General features: G+C 54.1%; 1 protein-coding gene across 5 annotated transcripts in view; it reads right to left on the reverse strand.

Annotated features, from left to right (window-relative positions):
- DCHS1 (dachsous cadherin-related 1) overlaps positions 1 to 15,661 on the reverse strand; it is a 179,427-nt gene that overhangs the window by 85,538 nt on the left and 78,228 nt on the right. For all 5 annotated transcript variants that reach the window (XM_050924366.1, XM_050924373.1, XM_050924381.1 and 2 more), the window contains 7 exons: positions 15,413 to 15,601; positions 14,770 to 15,001; positions 11,759 to 11,995; positions 10,214 to 11,233; positions 7,239 to 7,426; positions 3,647 to 3,743; positions 3,313 to 3,470 (listed from right to left, as the gene is read on the reverse strand). In XM_050924366.1, the coding sequence (XP_050780323.1) occupies positions 3,313 to 3,470; positions 3,647 to 3,743; positions 7,239 to 7,426; positions 10,214 to 11,233; positions 11,759 to 11,995; positions 14,770 to 15,001; positions 15,413 to 15,601 (2,121 nt within the window). The remainder of the gene's footprint in view (positions 1 to 3,312; positions 3,471 to 3,646; positions 3,744 to 7,238; positions 7,427 to 10,213; positions 11,234 to 11,758; positions 11,996 to 14,769; positions 15,002 to 15,412; positions 15,602 to 15,661) is intronic.

Below are 15,661 nucleotides of genomic sequence, written 5' to 3' on the forward strand. Positions count from 1 at the left end.
CATCCTGGACAATGATCCCACACTTTCACAGGCCTTGGGTGGCAGGCCAGTCCTTGCCCACAGGCAACCTGCCAACCTGAAACATATTCTCACCAGTAACTGCACACCGCACCATAGTAACTCTAGCTCAGGAACCAATCCATGCAACAAACCTCGATGCCAACTCTGCCCACATATCTAAACCAGCAACACCATCACAGGACCTAACCAGATCAGCCACACCATCACCGGTTCATTCACCTGCACGTCCATCAATGTAATATATGCCATCATATGCCAGCAATGCCCCTCTGCTATGTACATCGGCCAAACTGGACAGTCGCTACGGAAAAGGATAAATGGACACAAATCAGATATTAGGAATGGCAATATATAAAAATCTGTAGGAGAACACTTCAACATCCCTGGCCACACTATAGCAGACTTTAAGGTGGCCATCCTGCAGCAAAAAAACTTCAGGACCAGACTTCAAAGAGAAACTGCTGAGCTTCAGTTCATCTGCAAATTTGACACCATCAGCTCAGGATTAAACAAAGACTGTGAATGGCTTGCCAATTACAGAACCAGTTTCTCCTCCCTTGGTTTTCACACCTCAACTGCTAGAACAGGGCCTCATCCTCCCTGATTGAACTACCTCATTATCTCTAGCTTGCCTGCATATATATACCTGCCCCTGGAAATTTCCACTACATGCATCTGATGAAGAGGGTATTCACCCACGAAAGCTCATGCTCCAAAACGTCTGTTAGTCTATAAAGTGCCACAGGACTCTTTGCTGCTTTTACAGTTCCAACAACCGTCATGGGCATGAAGAAGGAACTGAGGGGGCGCTGGGTCAGCTGGGGTATATATCCAGTGCCATTAAGGAGCCACTCCAGGGGGCTCCACAGCCGACCCACCGGGTGTTGCTAGGGTAAAAATTCTCCGATAATCGTGCATGCAGCGCGTGCACACCTAATTGGAATCAATATTTGCAAGCACTTGAAGAAGAACCTGCATTATGATGTGATCCCATCCATCATGCTTCTTTCTCAGGCTCAGAAGTGGCGCTCCACCATCTGCAGCTGCACCGTGAGCACCAATAACAACCTGGAATTTGTTCTCGCTATGTCTCATGGCAATCTGTCCTCCAAGACATCATCATGTTCCCTCCCCACTCATTCAGTTCTTCTTGCAGCTCTGCAAATACCCCAGAATCATGCACACTGTGCTTGCAATGCTCATGACAACAGTGCAGAGCTGTGCAAGCTCCATGCTTCTGTCAGAGATGACAGACAGTGAGTGAGGAGGGCCACATGAGTTTGTGGGATTTTGAAAAAAGGCGCAAAAATTATGGTATACAGATAATGTTACAGGATGGAGTCAGTTGCAAAATGGAAAGTTGACCTCACATTCCTGGTCACCCAGCATAAGTCATTTTGGTCTCATGCATTGCCAAAACTTCCCAAAAGACAATGTATTGGACGTTGGCGAGTTGCACAGTGGGATACCTACCAATGGTGCATCATGCTCTGCAATAATACGTGCACTGCCAACACAAGAAGCTAAGCATACACACGTAAAGTGATGTACCAATCGCAGCGGTATGCCAACGTAACTTGAGTCAGCATAACTTTGTAGTGCAGACATGGCCTAACCATGGTAGAATTAAAACAATGGGAAGCCATATTCACAGATGGGGAGAGAAAGCCCACAAGAAGGGAGGAACAGCATTAGGTCATCTTGCTGGTGGACACACAGGAGGGCTTCCTGCCTCCTGAAGAAAGGTGATTAAACATTGGGAGATATAAACAAGGCCGGAAAGCCATTTTAGGCACCCATCACAAGACAGACACAAGGGAGCAGAGCTCTCATGAGCTGAGAAAGATGGGTCCTTCAACCAAGGTGGGCCTGAAATCTCTGGGAAATGAATACAGGGGACAAACCTGCTTAGAGAAAGATTGTACCTTTCTAGATTAAATTTAGGATTTTTAGACGTGTATTTTGTTTTGGTTTTACTTGTAACTCTTTCTATCTTCATTCCTTATACTTGAACTGACTTAATCCTACGTATATTTTGTTAATACATTTATTTCATTTTTACCATAACCCAACTCAGAGCCATGTTTAAAGGGCAGGGTGTATTTACACTCAGTCAAGTTAATAAGTTGTGATGTGTGCTGTGTCTGTAGAGGAACAAACAAACCATATAGACTCATAGACTTTAAGGTCAGAAGGGACCATTACGATCATCTAGTCTGACCTCCTGCACAATGCAGGCCACAGAATCTCACCCACCCACTCCTGTAACAAACTCCCAACCTATGTCTGAATTACTGAAGTCCTCCAATTGTGGTCTGAAGACCTCAAGCTGCAGAGAATCCTCCAGGAAGTGACCCGTGCCCTATGCTGCAGAGGAAGGCGAAAAACCTCCAGGGCCTCGGCCAATTTGCCCTGGAGGAAAATTCCTTCTCAACTCCAAATATAGTGATCAGTTAAACCCTGAGCATGTGGGCAAGACTCACCAGCCAGCACTCAGGAGAGAATTCTCTGTAATAACTCAGATCCCACCCCATCTAACATCCCATCACAGACCACTGGGCATACTTACCTGCTGATAATCAAAGATCAATTGCCAAAATTAGGCTATCCCATCATACCATCCCCTCCATAAACACATATGTCTCTCAACTGTCCAGGAGAGGGCTGGACGTTGCAGAGCACACACCTTTGGGGAAATTCGGGGCTGGGAGTGTGTTGGGGTCACCTTGTTGATTATAACCAAGGCTGGTGGAAGTTAGCGTGAAGCAGCAGGACTGTAAACAGTCTGCTGGGGTCAGAGCTGCTGAACCAGGGCTATCTAGCACACAGACACTCATCTGGATGTGACCTGCATGCTGCTAGGCTGCTTGTGTGGGAACTATAACACCAAAACTTTGTGAGCTGCCCAGGGTTACAGGGGAGGTGGTGACACAGTCCCTCATTGGTCTGGATTTGTACCCCAGAGTATGACAGGTCCCTGTACCTAGATGCAGATGATGGCTGTGGGGTAAGGGGTGGGACTTGGAGGGCTCATGAGCTTGGATGCAGATGGTGGGCATGGGGAAGGAGGCAGAAGTTAGGGGGGCCCATGTACCTGGGTGTGGATGATAGCCCTGGGGGGTGGGTTTGGGGTCCCAGGTACCTGGATGCAGATGATGGTCATGGGGGTGGTGCGTTTGGGGGGTCCTTGTACCTGGATGCGGATGACAGCCCTGAGGAGGCAGGTCTGGGGGGCCCATGTACGTGGATGCAAATGACAGCCCCGGAGGGCAGGTTTGGGAGGGCATGTACCTGGATGCGGACAGTGGCTGCTGTACTGTGGGGCTCCATGCCCCGGTCACTGGCTGTCACAGTGAAGATGTACTCGGCCCGGTCAGTTCGGCGCAGCACAGTGGCTGTACGCAGCTCCCCCGTGGCTGTGTGCAGTGTGAAGCGCTCGGCCCAAGCCCCTGTGGAGAAAAGGGGAGATGCTGTTGCATGGGTCAGAGCAAGTTAGACATGGTGTGGGGAAGCTTGGGGAATGCTGGGAGTGTGCATGTGTGTTTGTGGGGAGGTCAGGACCATAGCCCTAGGCAAGGGACTGGAGGTGCTGGTGCCATACCGCTGGCCCCCTTTCCCCCATTACCTGTTAGTGAGTAGAAGATGGTCCCATTCTCACCCTCGTCTGGGTCCTTGGCCTGCAGGGAGGCGACCAGCAGCCCTGATGGCTTCTCCTCCAGCACCTGTCACACAGAGAGGGGAGCTGGAAACAGCACAACAGCCAGCACCCAGGCCCTGCATCACAGAACAGATAATCCTCCCAGCATAGCCACCTCCCCAGCAGACCCCATACAACCATACAGCCCCACAGATCCCACAAGACACAGACCCCATTCCACCACACAGCCCCACAGATCCCCCAAGACACAGACCCCATTCCACCACACAGCCTCACAGATCCCCCAAGACACAGACCCCATTTCACCACACAGCCCCACAGATCCCCCAAGACACAGACCCCATTCCACCACCCAGCCCCACTGATCTTAAGGTGGCCATCCCGCAGCAAAAAAACTTCAGGACCAGACTTCAAAGAGAAACTGCTGAGCTTCAGTTCATCTGCAAATTTGACACCATCAGCTCAGGATTAAACAAGGACTGTGAATGGCTTGCGAACTAGAAAACCAGTTTCTCCTCTCTTGGTTTTCACACCTCAGCTGCTAGAAGAGAGCCTCATCCTCCCTGATTGAACTAACCTCATTATCTCTAGCCTGCTTCTTGCTTGCTTATATATACCTGCCCCTGGAAATTTCCACTACATGCATCCGACGAAGTGGGATTCACCCACGAAAGCTCATGCTCCAAAACGTCTGTTAGTTCAACTTAGTAAAAACTGAGTGAAACTTTATTAAATGCCACAATAATCTATAATAACAAATGCTGATGGGAAAAGAGACAGAAAGACTGAATATGTCCACACAGAAAGGATGTCACTGATACCACTCAAGGATTGTGTCAAGATTATGACTGATGTACAGGAGGAGTAGAGGTCCTGAAATCAATGAATCAAAGTTGTTGTGTCAGAAATTAGGCCTTTTGGTGGACAAAATGATGAGAGCATGGACTATTCCACCCAACACTCCTTTTTGGGGGTCTTAAAAGTAAAAGACTTCTGGGAAAAGATAGCAGAAGAAGCCACTGTCTGCCAACAACTGTTGCAATAAGCTTTATCATCATGATAGATAGGGCCGGCTTTAGGACGTGCGGGGCCCAATTCAAACACTTTCGGCGGGGCCCTGGCAGGGAAGACTTAAAAAGAAAAAAGTTTAAAAAAAAAGCCTTCCATTTCTTCCATGTATTATTTACTTTCCATAACTATATAAATAAAATTGTATATTATGTACATTGCATCATATATGCTGTTGATTGGTTATTAATGACTGCCGTTTCACATGTGTGGGTCCCCGCCACTCCCTGGGGGTGTGCACATGTGTGGGTCCCCGCTGCTTCCTGCCTCCCTCATTGAAGCAGGTGTACAAGTTACTGGCCTGGGAACTGCAGGGCAGCAGTGGACATGGGGCTGATTCGAGGCAGGGCAGGGGCTGACTGGAGGTAGGGTCTGGCTGCAGGCAGGGCAAGGGGTGCGGGGCTGGCTGGAGACAGGGGAGTGTGCAGCGGGCTGGCTTCAGGCAGGGCCACAGGTGCAGCAGGGGTTGGCAGGGCTGGAGACAGGAGTATGGGACTGGCTGGCTTAAGGCAGGGGGGTGCAGCAGGGGTTGGCTGGAGACAGGGCAGGACGGGCAGTGCAGGGCTGGTGCGGGCAGAGGTGTGTGGCAGGGGTTGGCTGGAGACAAGGCAGGGGGTTTGGTAGGGGCTGGCTGTGGGCAGGGGGTGCAGAGCTGGCTGCAGGCAGCGGGGGGCAGCGCTGGTGCGGGCAGGGCAGGGGATGCAGCAGAGGCAGCTGGAGCCCTGGCCCTTTAAATAGCCCCCAAACCCCCCACTATCCCAGGGCTCTGGGGGCTATTTAAAGGGCCCGGGGCTCCCCTGCTTCTACCCCACCCCGGACCTTTTAAATAGCCGCGGGAGCCCTGGGGAATGCATGGGGGCGGCGGGGCTCCGGCGGCTATTTAAAGGACCGGGGTGGCAGAGGCAGCTGGAGCCCTGGCCCTTTAAATAGCCCCCAGAGCCCCCTGCTACCCCAGGGCTCTGGGGGCTATTTAAAGGGCCCAGATCTCCAGTCGGGGGCACGGGGCTTGCCGCGCTCCAGCCGGAGCTCCAGCCAGGAGAGTGGGGCCGCAGGGCTTGCGGCGCTCCGGCCGGAGCTCCAGCTCGGGCCACGGGCCTTACCGCACTCTGGCCAGAGCTCCAGCCGGGGCCGCGGGGCTTGTCGCGCTCCGGCCGGAGCTCCAGCCGGGGCCGCGGGGCTTGTCGCGCTCCGGCCGGAGCTCCAGCCGGGGCCGCGGGGCTTGTCGCGCTCCGGCCGGAGCTCCAGCCGGGGCCGCGGGGCTTGTCGCGCTCTGGCCGGAGCTCCAGCCAGGAGAGCAGGGCCACGGGGCTTGTCGCGCTCCGGCCAAAGCTCCAGCCGGGGCCGCGGGGCTTGTCGCGCTCCAGCCAGAGCTCCAGCCAAGAGAGCAGGGCTGTGGGGCAGCTGCGCTCCCGCCAGCGCTTTGGTCAGGGAAGCAGGGCCATGGAAGACCCCGGAGCAGACCGCAGCAGTAAAAAAAAAAATTTTAAAGGAGCCTAAAGCGCGGGCCCTCTTAGGCATGGGGCCCGATTCCCAGGAATCGGGCGAATTGGCCTAAAGCCAGCCCTGATGATAGATTTCATGACTCTAAAGAAAGGAAGGAGTGAGAGCAGCAAGATAAGGAAAATAGAGTTCAGAAAAAGCAGATTTTAACAAACTCAGATAACTGGTAGGTGAGGTCCCGTGGGAAGAAAATCTAAGGGATAAAGAAATTGAGGACAGCTGGCAGTTTCTAAAGGAGACAATATTAAAAGACACAACTGCAAACTATCCTGATGCAAAAGAAAGATAGGAAGAATAGTAAGAGGCCAATATGGCTCCATCAGGAACTCTTTAACTACCTGAAAATCAAAAGGAAATCCTACAACAAGGGGAAACATGGACTAATTGCTATGCTATGGAGGAGTACAAAAGAGTAGTGTAAGCATGTAGGGACAAAATCAGAAAATCTAAGGCACAAAATGAGTGACACCTAACAAAGGACATCAAAAGGCAGCAAGAAGTGTTTTTAAATGCATCAGGAGCAAGAAAAAGACAAAGGTAAATGTAGATCTTCTGTTCAGTGGGGAAGGAGAGCTAATAACTGATGACATCAAGAAAGCTGAGGTGTTTAATGCCTGTTTCGCATTAGTCTTCACTAAAGACATTAATTGTGACCAGATACTCAAAACAATTAATATTAACAAGGGGGAAGTAAAGCAAGTCAAAATATGGAAAGAACAGGTGAGAGTATATGTAGATAAGTGAGAATTATTCAAGTAATCAAGACCTGATCAAATTCATCCCCCCCGCCCAACCTGCACAGGGGCCCTCTCCTCCCCCGCCCCACCTGCACAGGGGCTCTCTCCTCCCCCCCCAAGCACTCTTGGCCCCCAACAACCTGCAGTGGGAGCCCTGCCCCCCAATCTGTACTGAGGGCTCTGGACCCCAGAACTTGCACCTGAAGCTCCCAGCCTCACAATATGCAGTGAAAGTGCCTGCTTGCCCCCCTCACCTGCACCAGGACCTCCCGCCCGCCCAGCACATGAAGGAAAGCCGGCAAATTGTCATTCTCATCCAAGACGGTGACATAGATGGTGCCTGTGACGCTGCGGGGTGGTGTCCCCCCATCCTGCACGATCACCAGCAGCTGATAGCTTGACTGCTGCTCCCGGTCCAGGCTGCGCTTGGCAGTGAGCTCTCCTGCAAGGGAGAAGCAAGGACACAGCTCAGCTCCCAGAGTTCCAGCTCCCAACGGGGACTCCCAACAGGGAGACAGTTCCAGATGGGGAACTGTCTCCCATGGGAAGGGGGGAGACCCAGCTTGCAAGGCAGGACAGAGCCCAGGGGAATGGCCTGTGGGCAGAGAAATGGTCCTGGACTGGGGGGATGGAATCACAAATGGGCTGTGGGTGGGGGAGCCAGTCCAAAGGAGCAGACCATGGAGAGGGAGGTGGCTCTGGGATGATGGTCACAGGACAAGGGCCCTGGGGAAAGGGCAGTGGGAAGGGAGCCAGCAGGAGTTGGTGGAACACAAGGCTGCTCTCTGAAATTGCATAAGGGTCCCCTACCACATCCCACTTAGCCATGACCCCTTGTGCCAGCCACCAAGGACCCCAGTGCAAGGCAGATGCCAAGTCAGGGCAGAGGAGGGGGGCAGGACAGCTGAGCTAACACTGATGTGGCAAACCCAGGACAAATGGCTACAAAGGGAGGGGTAGTAATTAGTCCCAAGGGGTTAAAAGGCCTCTCCCAATCCACTGAGGAGAGATAACCATGGGGAAATAAGGTCAGCTGGAAAAGGAGTTACCAGGGAACTAATTAGGTTCAGCCGGCTCCAACTGCTTGAGACCTTTTTAAACCCTCCCTGACATGGAAGTGGGGAGGAAAAGGGGGAAGAGTGAGAGAAGCTGCCAGCAAGTTAGGTGCAGCAAGGCTCTGAACCCTTCCAGCAAGGAAGGCTGTGCTCTGTCTCCAAAAGGGAAGTAAACAAGCACAAGGGACTGATTGAGGGAAGGATTAGCCAGACCCTGTGCTACCTAGAAGGATTTGCTTTGCCCAAGCCTGTGTCTCCAAGGCTAAAAAGGACTGAGCCGGCTGAGGAGAAGAAGGTACTTTGCCACACTGATGACAAGAGAGCTATGCCAGCTGCATCAGACCCTCCTCTGGGGTGTGACCCCTAACCTCCCGGGAGACAGGGTGACATTGATGCACCTCCCATGAGATGGGGTGACACTGACCCACCTCTGGGGTGTGTGACCCCTAACCTCCTGTAAGACAGGGTGACACCAACCCACCTCTGGGATGTGACCCCTTACCTCTCATGAGACAGGATGACACTGACCCACCTCCTGTGAGATGGGGTGACACCGACCCACCTCTGGGGTGTGACCCCTAACCTGTGAAACGGGGTGACACCAACCCACCTCTGGGGTGTGTGACCTCTAACCTCCTGTGAGACAGGCTGACACTGACCCTCCTTTGCGGTGTGACTCCTAATGCCCTGTAAGACAGGGTGACACCAACCCACCTCCAGGTGTGACCCCTTACCTCCCATGAGACAGGATGACACTGACCCACCTCCTGTGAGACAGGCTGACACTGACCCTCCTTTGCGGTGTGACTCCTAATGCCCTGTAAGACAGGGTGACACCAACCCACCTCCAGGTGTGACCCCTTACCTCCCATGAGACAGGATGACACTGACCCACCTCCTGTGAGACAGGCTGACACTGACCCTCCTCTGGGGTGTGACCCTTAATGCCCTGTAAGACAGGGTGACACCAACCCACTTCCAGGGTGACACCAACCTTACCTCCCATGAGACAGGCTAACACTGACCCTCCTTTGCAGTGTGGCTCTTAATGCCTTGTAAGACAGGGCGACACCAATCCACCTCTGGGGTGTGACTCCTTACCTCCCATGAGACAGGATGACACCGACCTACCTCCTATGAGACAGGCTGACACTGACCCTCCTCTAGGGTCTGACCCCTGAGATGGGGTGACACTGACCCTCCTTTGCAGTGTGGTTCATACTGCCCTGTAAGACAGGGAAACACCAATCCACCTCTGGGGTGTGACCCCTAACCTCCTGTGAGATGGGAGGACACTGACCCACCTCTGGGGTCTGACCTCTAATCTCCTGTGAGACAGAGTGACACCAACCCACCTCCTAGGGTGTAACCCCTAACCTCCTGTGAGATGAGCTGACACTGACCCACCTCCTAGGGTGTAACCCCTAGGCTCCTGTGAGACGGGCTGACACTGACCCACCTCTCGGGTGTGACCCCCCAACCCATCCTTGTGCATACGCCCTTTCCTGACCCCTGGGCCCATTGTATATCCCTCTTGACAAGCTTCCTTAAGTCTCAGCACCTGTGTTCTGGCTTCTCTAGGCTGCTGGGCCCTGCTGACCTGAGCGCTGGGCTCTGGGCTGGGCGGGTGGAAGGCGGGACATCTGTGGCTGCAGTAGCTCAGTGATGGGCCTGGCTTTGCCTAAAAGGCTGCTGGCACCGCCCGTGCCATGAGAGCCCTGTGGGAAGGAGGGCAACCCGACAAAGCACTCTGCCGTGGGACGGCTCTGGTAGTTCTCAGACCGGGTGGTCACTAACCCGGGGGGGAGGGATAGCTCAGTGGTTTGAGCATTGGTGTGCTAAACCCAGGGTTATGAGTTCAGTCCTTGAAGGGGTCATGTAGAGATCTGGCGCAAAATCTGTCTGGGGATTGGTCTTGCTTTGAGCAGGGGGTTGGACTAGATGACCTTCTGAGGTCCCTTCCATCCCTGATATTCTATGATTCTAACTAGGGAGCATGATGCTACCTCCACCTCCCTCCCTGAAGCACAGCACCCCCAAATGCCACACTGGGGCCAGCACTGCTCTACCCTCACAGTCACCCCCTGCTGAGCTTCACAGGCCCCTCCATGCCCACTCGGATCTCGGTGGGATCTCCCTCCACTTCCACCTGCACCGCCTGTGGGGTCTCTCACCAGACTGCATGTGGATGAGGAAGTTGGGGTCATGCTGGAGGAGGCGGTAGGTGAGGCGGCTGTTCTGCCCTGTGTCCCGGTCACTGGCTGTCACCCTGCCCACCCTGCTGCCAGGTGGCTGGTTCTCGGGAATGGTGAAGAAATAGCGCTCCTCGCTGAGCCGGGGGCTGTTGTCATTCTCGTCAGTGATGCTGACCCGCACCGTGCTGGTGCCAGTCTTCCTGGCCTCGCCGCTGGTGCCGCCTGCCCCAGCAGACGCCAGCACTGTCAGCATGTACAGGTCCCGTGTCTCCCGGTCCAACGCACTCTTGACATACAGCCAGCCGCTCTCGGGCATGATGCCAAAGCTAGCAGCATCGCCATCAGCACGCAGGTGGTAAATGAGAGGCGTGGCACCACTGTCCCGGCCCAGGGCCCGCACCTGCAGGAAGCGAGTGGAGACAGGAGTGCCCTCCCGCACCTCCACACGGTAGGTGAGTGTGTCAAAGATGGGACCGTGGTCGTGCTCTGCCTGCACGTGCACCAGCAGGGTGAAGGTGGCACTGAGCTGGGGCACACCGCTGTCCCGTGCCACTATGGCTAGGCCATAGGCAGCACTGGCCTCGTACTGCAGCGCCCCCACCACACGCACTGTCCCAGAGGAGCGCTCCACACTGAAGATGCCGCCCCCACCTGACACCAGCTCAAAGTGCACCTGCCCGTTGGCACCACTGTCCCGATCCTCCGCCTGCAGCGTGTAGACAGTGGCCCCCACCTCTGTGGCCTCTGGCAGCAGGATGGAGTCAGAAGGGGCCAGGAAGCTTGGTGCATTGTCATTCACGTCTGACACGGAAATCTTCACCTGGGTGTTGCTGTAGGCAGGCGGCGAGCCACTTCGGGCCTGCACATCCAGAACCAGAACTGCCTGGACCTCATGGTCAAGAGGGAGGCTGGTGCGGAGCTGTCCCAAGCTGGAGTCAATGAAGAAATAGCCATGGGGATCTCCCGAGGAGATGGAATAAAAGATGTCATCAGAGTGACCTGGGGACAAGGGAATATAGAGTAAGGATAGTGAGAGCAGGGCTAGCTCACCCACCCAGCCTGCCCCAGCAAGGGGTGCTGTGGGGGAAGGCAGGGAGTTGACTGTGGAGTGAGCTCCCAGCAGGGGGTGCTGTGGGGGTGGACAGGCCGCTAGCTGTGGGGGGAGCTCCGAGCAGGAGGTGCCATGGGGAAAAGCAGAGCACTGGCTTTGGGAGGAGCTCCCAGCAGGAGGTGTCATGGGGGCGGGCAGGGCACTGGCTGTGGGGGGAGCTCCCAGCAGGGGGCGCTGTGGAGGAAGGCAGGCCTCTAGCTGTGGCGGGAGCTCCCAGCAGAAGGTGCTGTGGGAGCGGGCAGGGCACTGGCTTTGGGGGGAGCTCCCAGCAGGGAGCACCATGAGGGAGGACAGGCTGCTAGCTGTAGGGGGAGATCCCAGCAGGGTCACTGTGGGGGGTGGGGCAGGAGCACAGGACATCTGAAATGGAAACATGGGCCCAACGTGTTTTGGGGGCTGCGATGGGTCCATACCTGGGGGGTTATGGGCCCGGACGGCCCCAACACTCGCCCCCTGCTGTGTGTCCTCAGGCACTGTGAAGAAGTACTGTGCCTGCTCAAAGACAGGAGGTGAGACCGTGCCAGCCACAATGCTGATGTTCACTTGGGCATTGGGTTGGGCTGACAGGCCCCCTCCATCCCGTGCTGAGATCACCAGCTGCACCAGCGTGTTGGCTTTGCCACTCAGAGACCACGAGAGGGAGACAACACCTAGGAGAGAAAGAAACTCATAGGAGAAGCGCTGTAGGATTGAACACTGTGTCCCCCTCCCCCAGCAGGAAATGCACTTTCCCTCCCTGTTCTAGGGATGCAGAAACAAACCATGGGCCTGGGAATAACCAAGTGAGAGAGATGCCAATCTCAGAGATTGACTCCAGGGGTCAGAGGGGGAACAAAAGTGGCTGGCATTTGCAAAGGGAGATGGGGGCTACATCTGGGGGCAAGGAAGGGCAGCCCTTCTCTACAGGGGTCTGAGGAGACCCTACACCCTTTTCCTTTCCTCCCCTCCCAACTGTATTACGCCCTGGACCTATCAGTCCTAGGAAGGCCAAAAGAGGCTGGAGGGGGAGAGTGAACCTGGCCCCGTTTATCTCAGCATTGACTGTGGGGAGATCAGTCTGCTGATTCTGGGGGGATGGAGGGGAGAGGGGTGGAGTTCAGGCTAGAAAGGGCCTGGGACCTGGCCCTGGTCCTGGGGAGGGAGCGTGTCAGGAAAAGAAGGGCCCTGGGGAATGGGCCATGGGTATGGAGCCTCTCTGGGTCCAGGGAATGTGGTCAGGAATTCAGGGAATAGGTTTGCCAGGGATCCAGTTTTCAACCAGAATGCTCAGTCGAAAATGGACCCTGGTGGCTCAGGTCGGCACCACTGACTGGGCCATTAAAAGTCCTGTTGGTGGTGCAGCGGGGGCCTGTGGCTAAGGCAGGCTCCTTGCCTGCTCTAGATCCGTGTGACTCCCAGAAGTGGCTACCAGGTCCTTGAGACCCCATAGTGTATGGGAGGCCAAGGAGGCTCTGTGTGCTACCCTCACCCCTGTGCCAGCTCTGCAGCTCTCATTGGTCAGGGCCTGTGACCAACAGGAGCTGCAGGGGCAGCGCCTGTGGGCACGAGGGGAGCATGTGGAGCCCCTCTGGCTGTCTACGCGCCTAGGGGCCACAGGGACCTGGCGGCTGCTTCCTGGGAGCTGTGGTAAGCACTGCCAGGATCCTGCACCCCAAACTCCCTCCCACACCCAAACTCTCTCCCAGAGCCCGCACCCCCACAACACACCAACACGCTGCTCCAGCCCTGAGCCCCCTCCTGCACCCCAAACCCCTCAACCCTGGCCCCACCTCAGAGCTCACACTCCCAGCCAGAGCCTTCACCCCTGCCCCGCACTTCTGGCCGAGCAGGAAGGGTACCGTCGGTATCAGGCAAATTAGTCGAAACAATTGTTAAGAATAAAATTGTCAGACACAAAGAGAAACAAACTATTGAGCAATAGTCAACATGGTTTCTGTAAAGGGAAATCGTGTCTTACTAATCTACTAGAGTTCTTTGAAGGGGTCAACAAACATGTAGACAAGGGGAATCCAGTGGACATAGTGTACTTAGATTTCCAGAAAGCCTTTGACAAAGTCCCTCACCAAAGGCTCTTACGTAAATTAAGCTGTCATGGGATAAAAGGGAAGGTCCTTTCATGGACTGAGAATTGGTTAAAAGACAGGGAACAAAGGGTAAGAATTAATGGTAAATTCTCAGAATGGAGAGGGGAACTAGTGGTGTTCCCCAAGGGTCAGTCCTAGGACCAATCCTATTCAATTTATTCATAAATGATCTGGAGAAAGGGGTAAACAGTGAGGTGGCAAAGGGTGCAGATGATACTAAACTACTCAAGATAGTTAACACCAAAGCAGATTGTGAAGAACTTCAAAAAGATCTCACAAAACTAAGTGATTGGGCAACAAAATGGCGAATGAAATTTAATGTGGATAAATGTAAAGTAATACACATTGGAAAAAATAACCACAACTATACATACAATATGATGGGGGCCAATTTAGCTACAACGAGTCAGGAAAAAGATCTTGGAGTCATCGTGGATAGTTCTCTGAAGATGTCCACGCAGTGTGCAGAGGCAGTCAAAAAAGCAAACAGGATGTTAGGAATCATTAAAAAGGAGATAGAGAATAAGACTGAGAATATATTATTGCCCTTATATAAATCCATGGTATGCCCACTTCTTGAATACCGTGTACAGATGTGGTCTCCTCACCTCAAAAAAGATATTCCAGCACCAGAAAAAGTTCAGAAAAGGGCAACTAAAATGATTAAGGGTTTGGAGAGGGTCCCATATGAGGAAAGATTAAAGAGGCTAGGTCTCTTCAGCTTGGAAAAGAGGAGACTAAGGTGGGATATGATAGAGGTATATAAAATCATGAGAGATTTTGAGAAAGTGGATAAGGACAAGTTATTTACTTATTCCCATAATACAAGAACTAGGGGTCACCAAATGAAATTAATAGGCAGCAGGTTTAAAACAAATAAAAGGAAGTTCTTCTTCACACAGCGCACAGTCAACTTGTGGAACTCCTTACCTGACAAGGTTGTGAAGGCTAGGACTATAACAGTGTTTAAAAGAGAACTGGATAAATTCATGGTGGTTAAATCCGTAAATGGCTATAAGCCAGGATGGGTAAAGAATGGTGTCCCTAGCCTCTGTTCATCAGAGGATGGAGATGGATGGCAGGAGAGAGATCACTTGATCATTGCCTGTTAGGTTCACTCCCTCTGGGGCACCTGGAGTTGGCCACTGTTGGTAGACAGATACTGGGCTAGATGGACCTTTGGTCTGACCCGGTACGGCCGTTCTTATGTTCTTATGGAAACAGGGAATGCTGAGGAGAGAGGGGGCTGCTGGCTGGTGGGGCTGCCCTTCTCTGGAGCTGATGAGCGTGCTGTACAGTAACACTGACAGGTGTCCATCCAGGGTACCAAGGGCTCTTACCTGTGTCCTTGTGCAGAGAGAAGAGAGGGGGCGAGTTCCCCGAGACAATGTGGTACGTCACCTTCCCGTGGGGACCCTCATCCTTGTCGTGGGCCATGACGCGCAGCACAGCTGTGCCTGGCATGCTCTGCGTGCTGATACTGGCTGCGTACTCCAGGGGGTAGAACGCCGGATGGTTATCATTCACATCCTCCAGGAAAACCTTCACGTACACCATGGAGTTCAGACCACCCTGGAGGAGGACAGGACCAGGCATAACTCTGCCCAGGGCTGGGCTGCTGGGAGGCCCTCACTGCCCTGGTGGGGATGGGATGACAGGGATAACCTTCTGAACAGTACTAGGCTGGAGGCTTAACTCCCTCCCCTGCCCAATTGCTCACTCCCCATTGGCCCATCCCCCGCTTTCCCCATTACTCAGCACCCCCAGGGGCCAAGCTGCCCCAGCCCCATTGCTCAGCACCCCCCGGGGTCCAGCTGCCCCCACCCCATTGCTCAATTCCATCCAAGGGCCATTCCACCTTTCCCCATCATCCCATGACCCCCTTCCTTCATTACTCAGCCTCCTTCCCCATGGGCCCATCCCCCTTCACCTATTGCTCAGCCCCTCCCCCCAAGGGCCCATTCTCCTTTCATCAGCACTCACCCCATCAACAGCAGTGACAGTGAAGTCATAGGCGGCGGCCCCCTCGTCGCGGTCCAGGCCCTGCACTGTGCACAACTGCCCAGTGTGCTCATCGATGCTGAACTGCGTGGGGACAATGCTGCCGATGCCGGAGCCGATGGAGTAGGAGAGGGAGCCGAAGGGGCCACTGTCTGCATCCGTGGCCGTGATCTAGTGGAAAGGCACTATGTCAGTGGGAGCTGTCACAAAGTTTGGGGAAGACAAGGCCCT

This window comes from Gopherus flavomarginatus, chromosome 1, assembly GCF_025201925.1.
Source record: "Gopherus flavomarginatus isolate rGopFla2 chromosome 1, rGopFla2.mat.asm, whole genome shotgun sequence".
NCBI lineage: Eukaryota > Metazoa > Chordata > Testudines > Testudinidae > Gopherus > Gopherus flavomarginatus.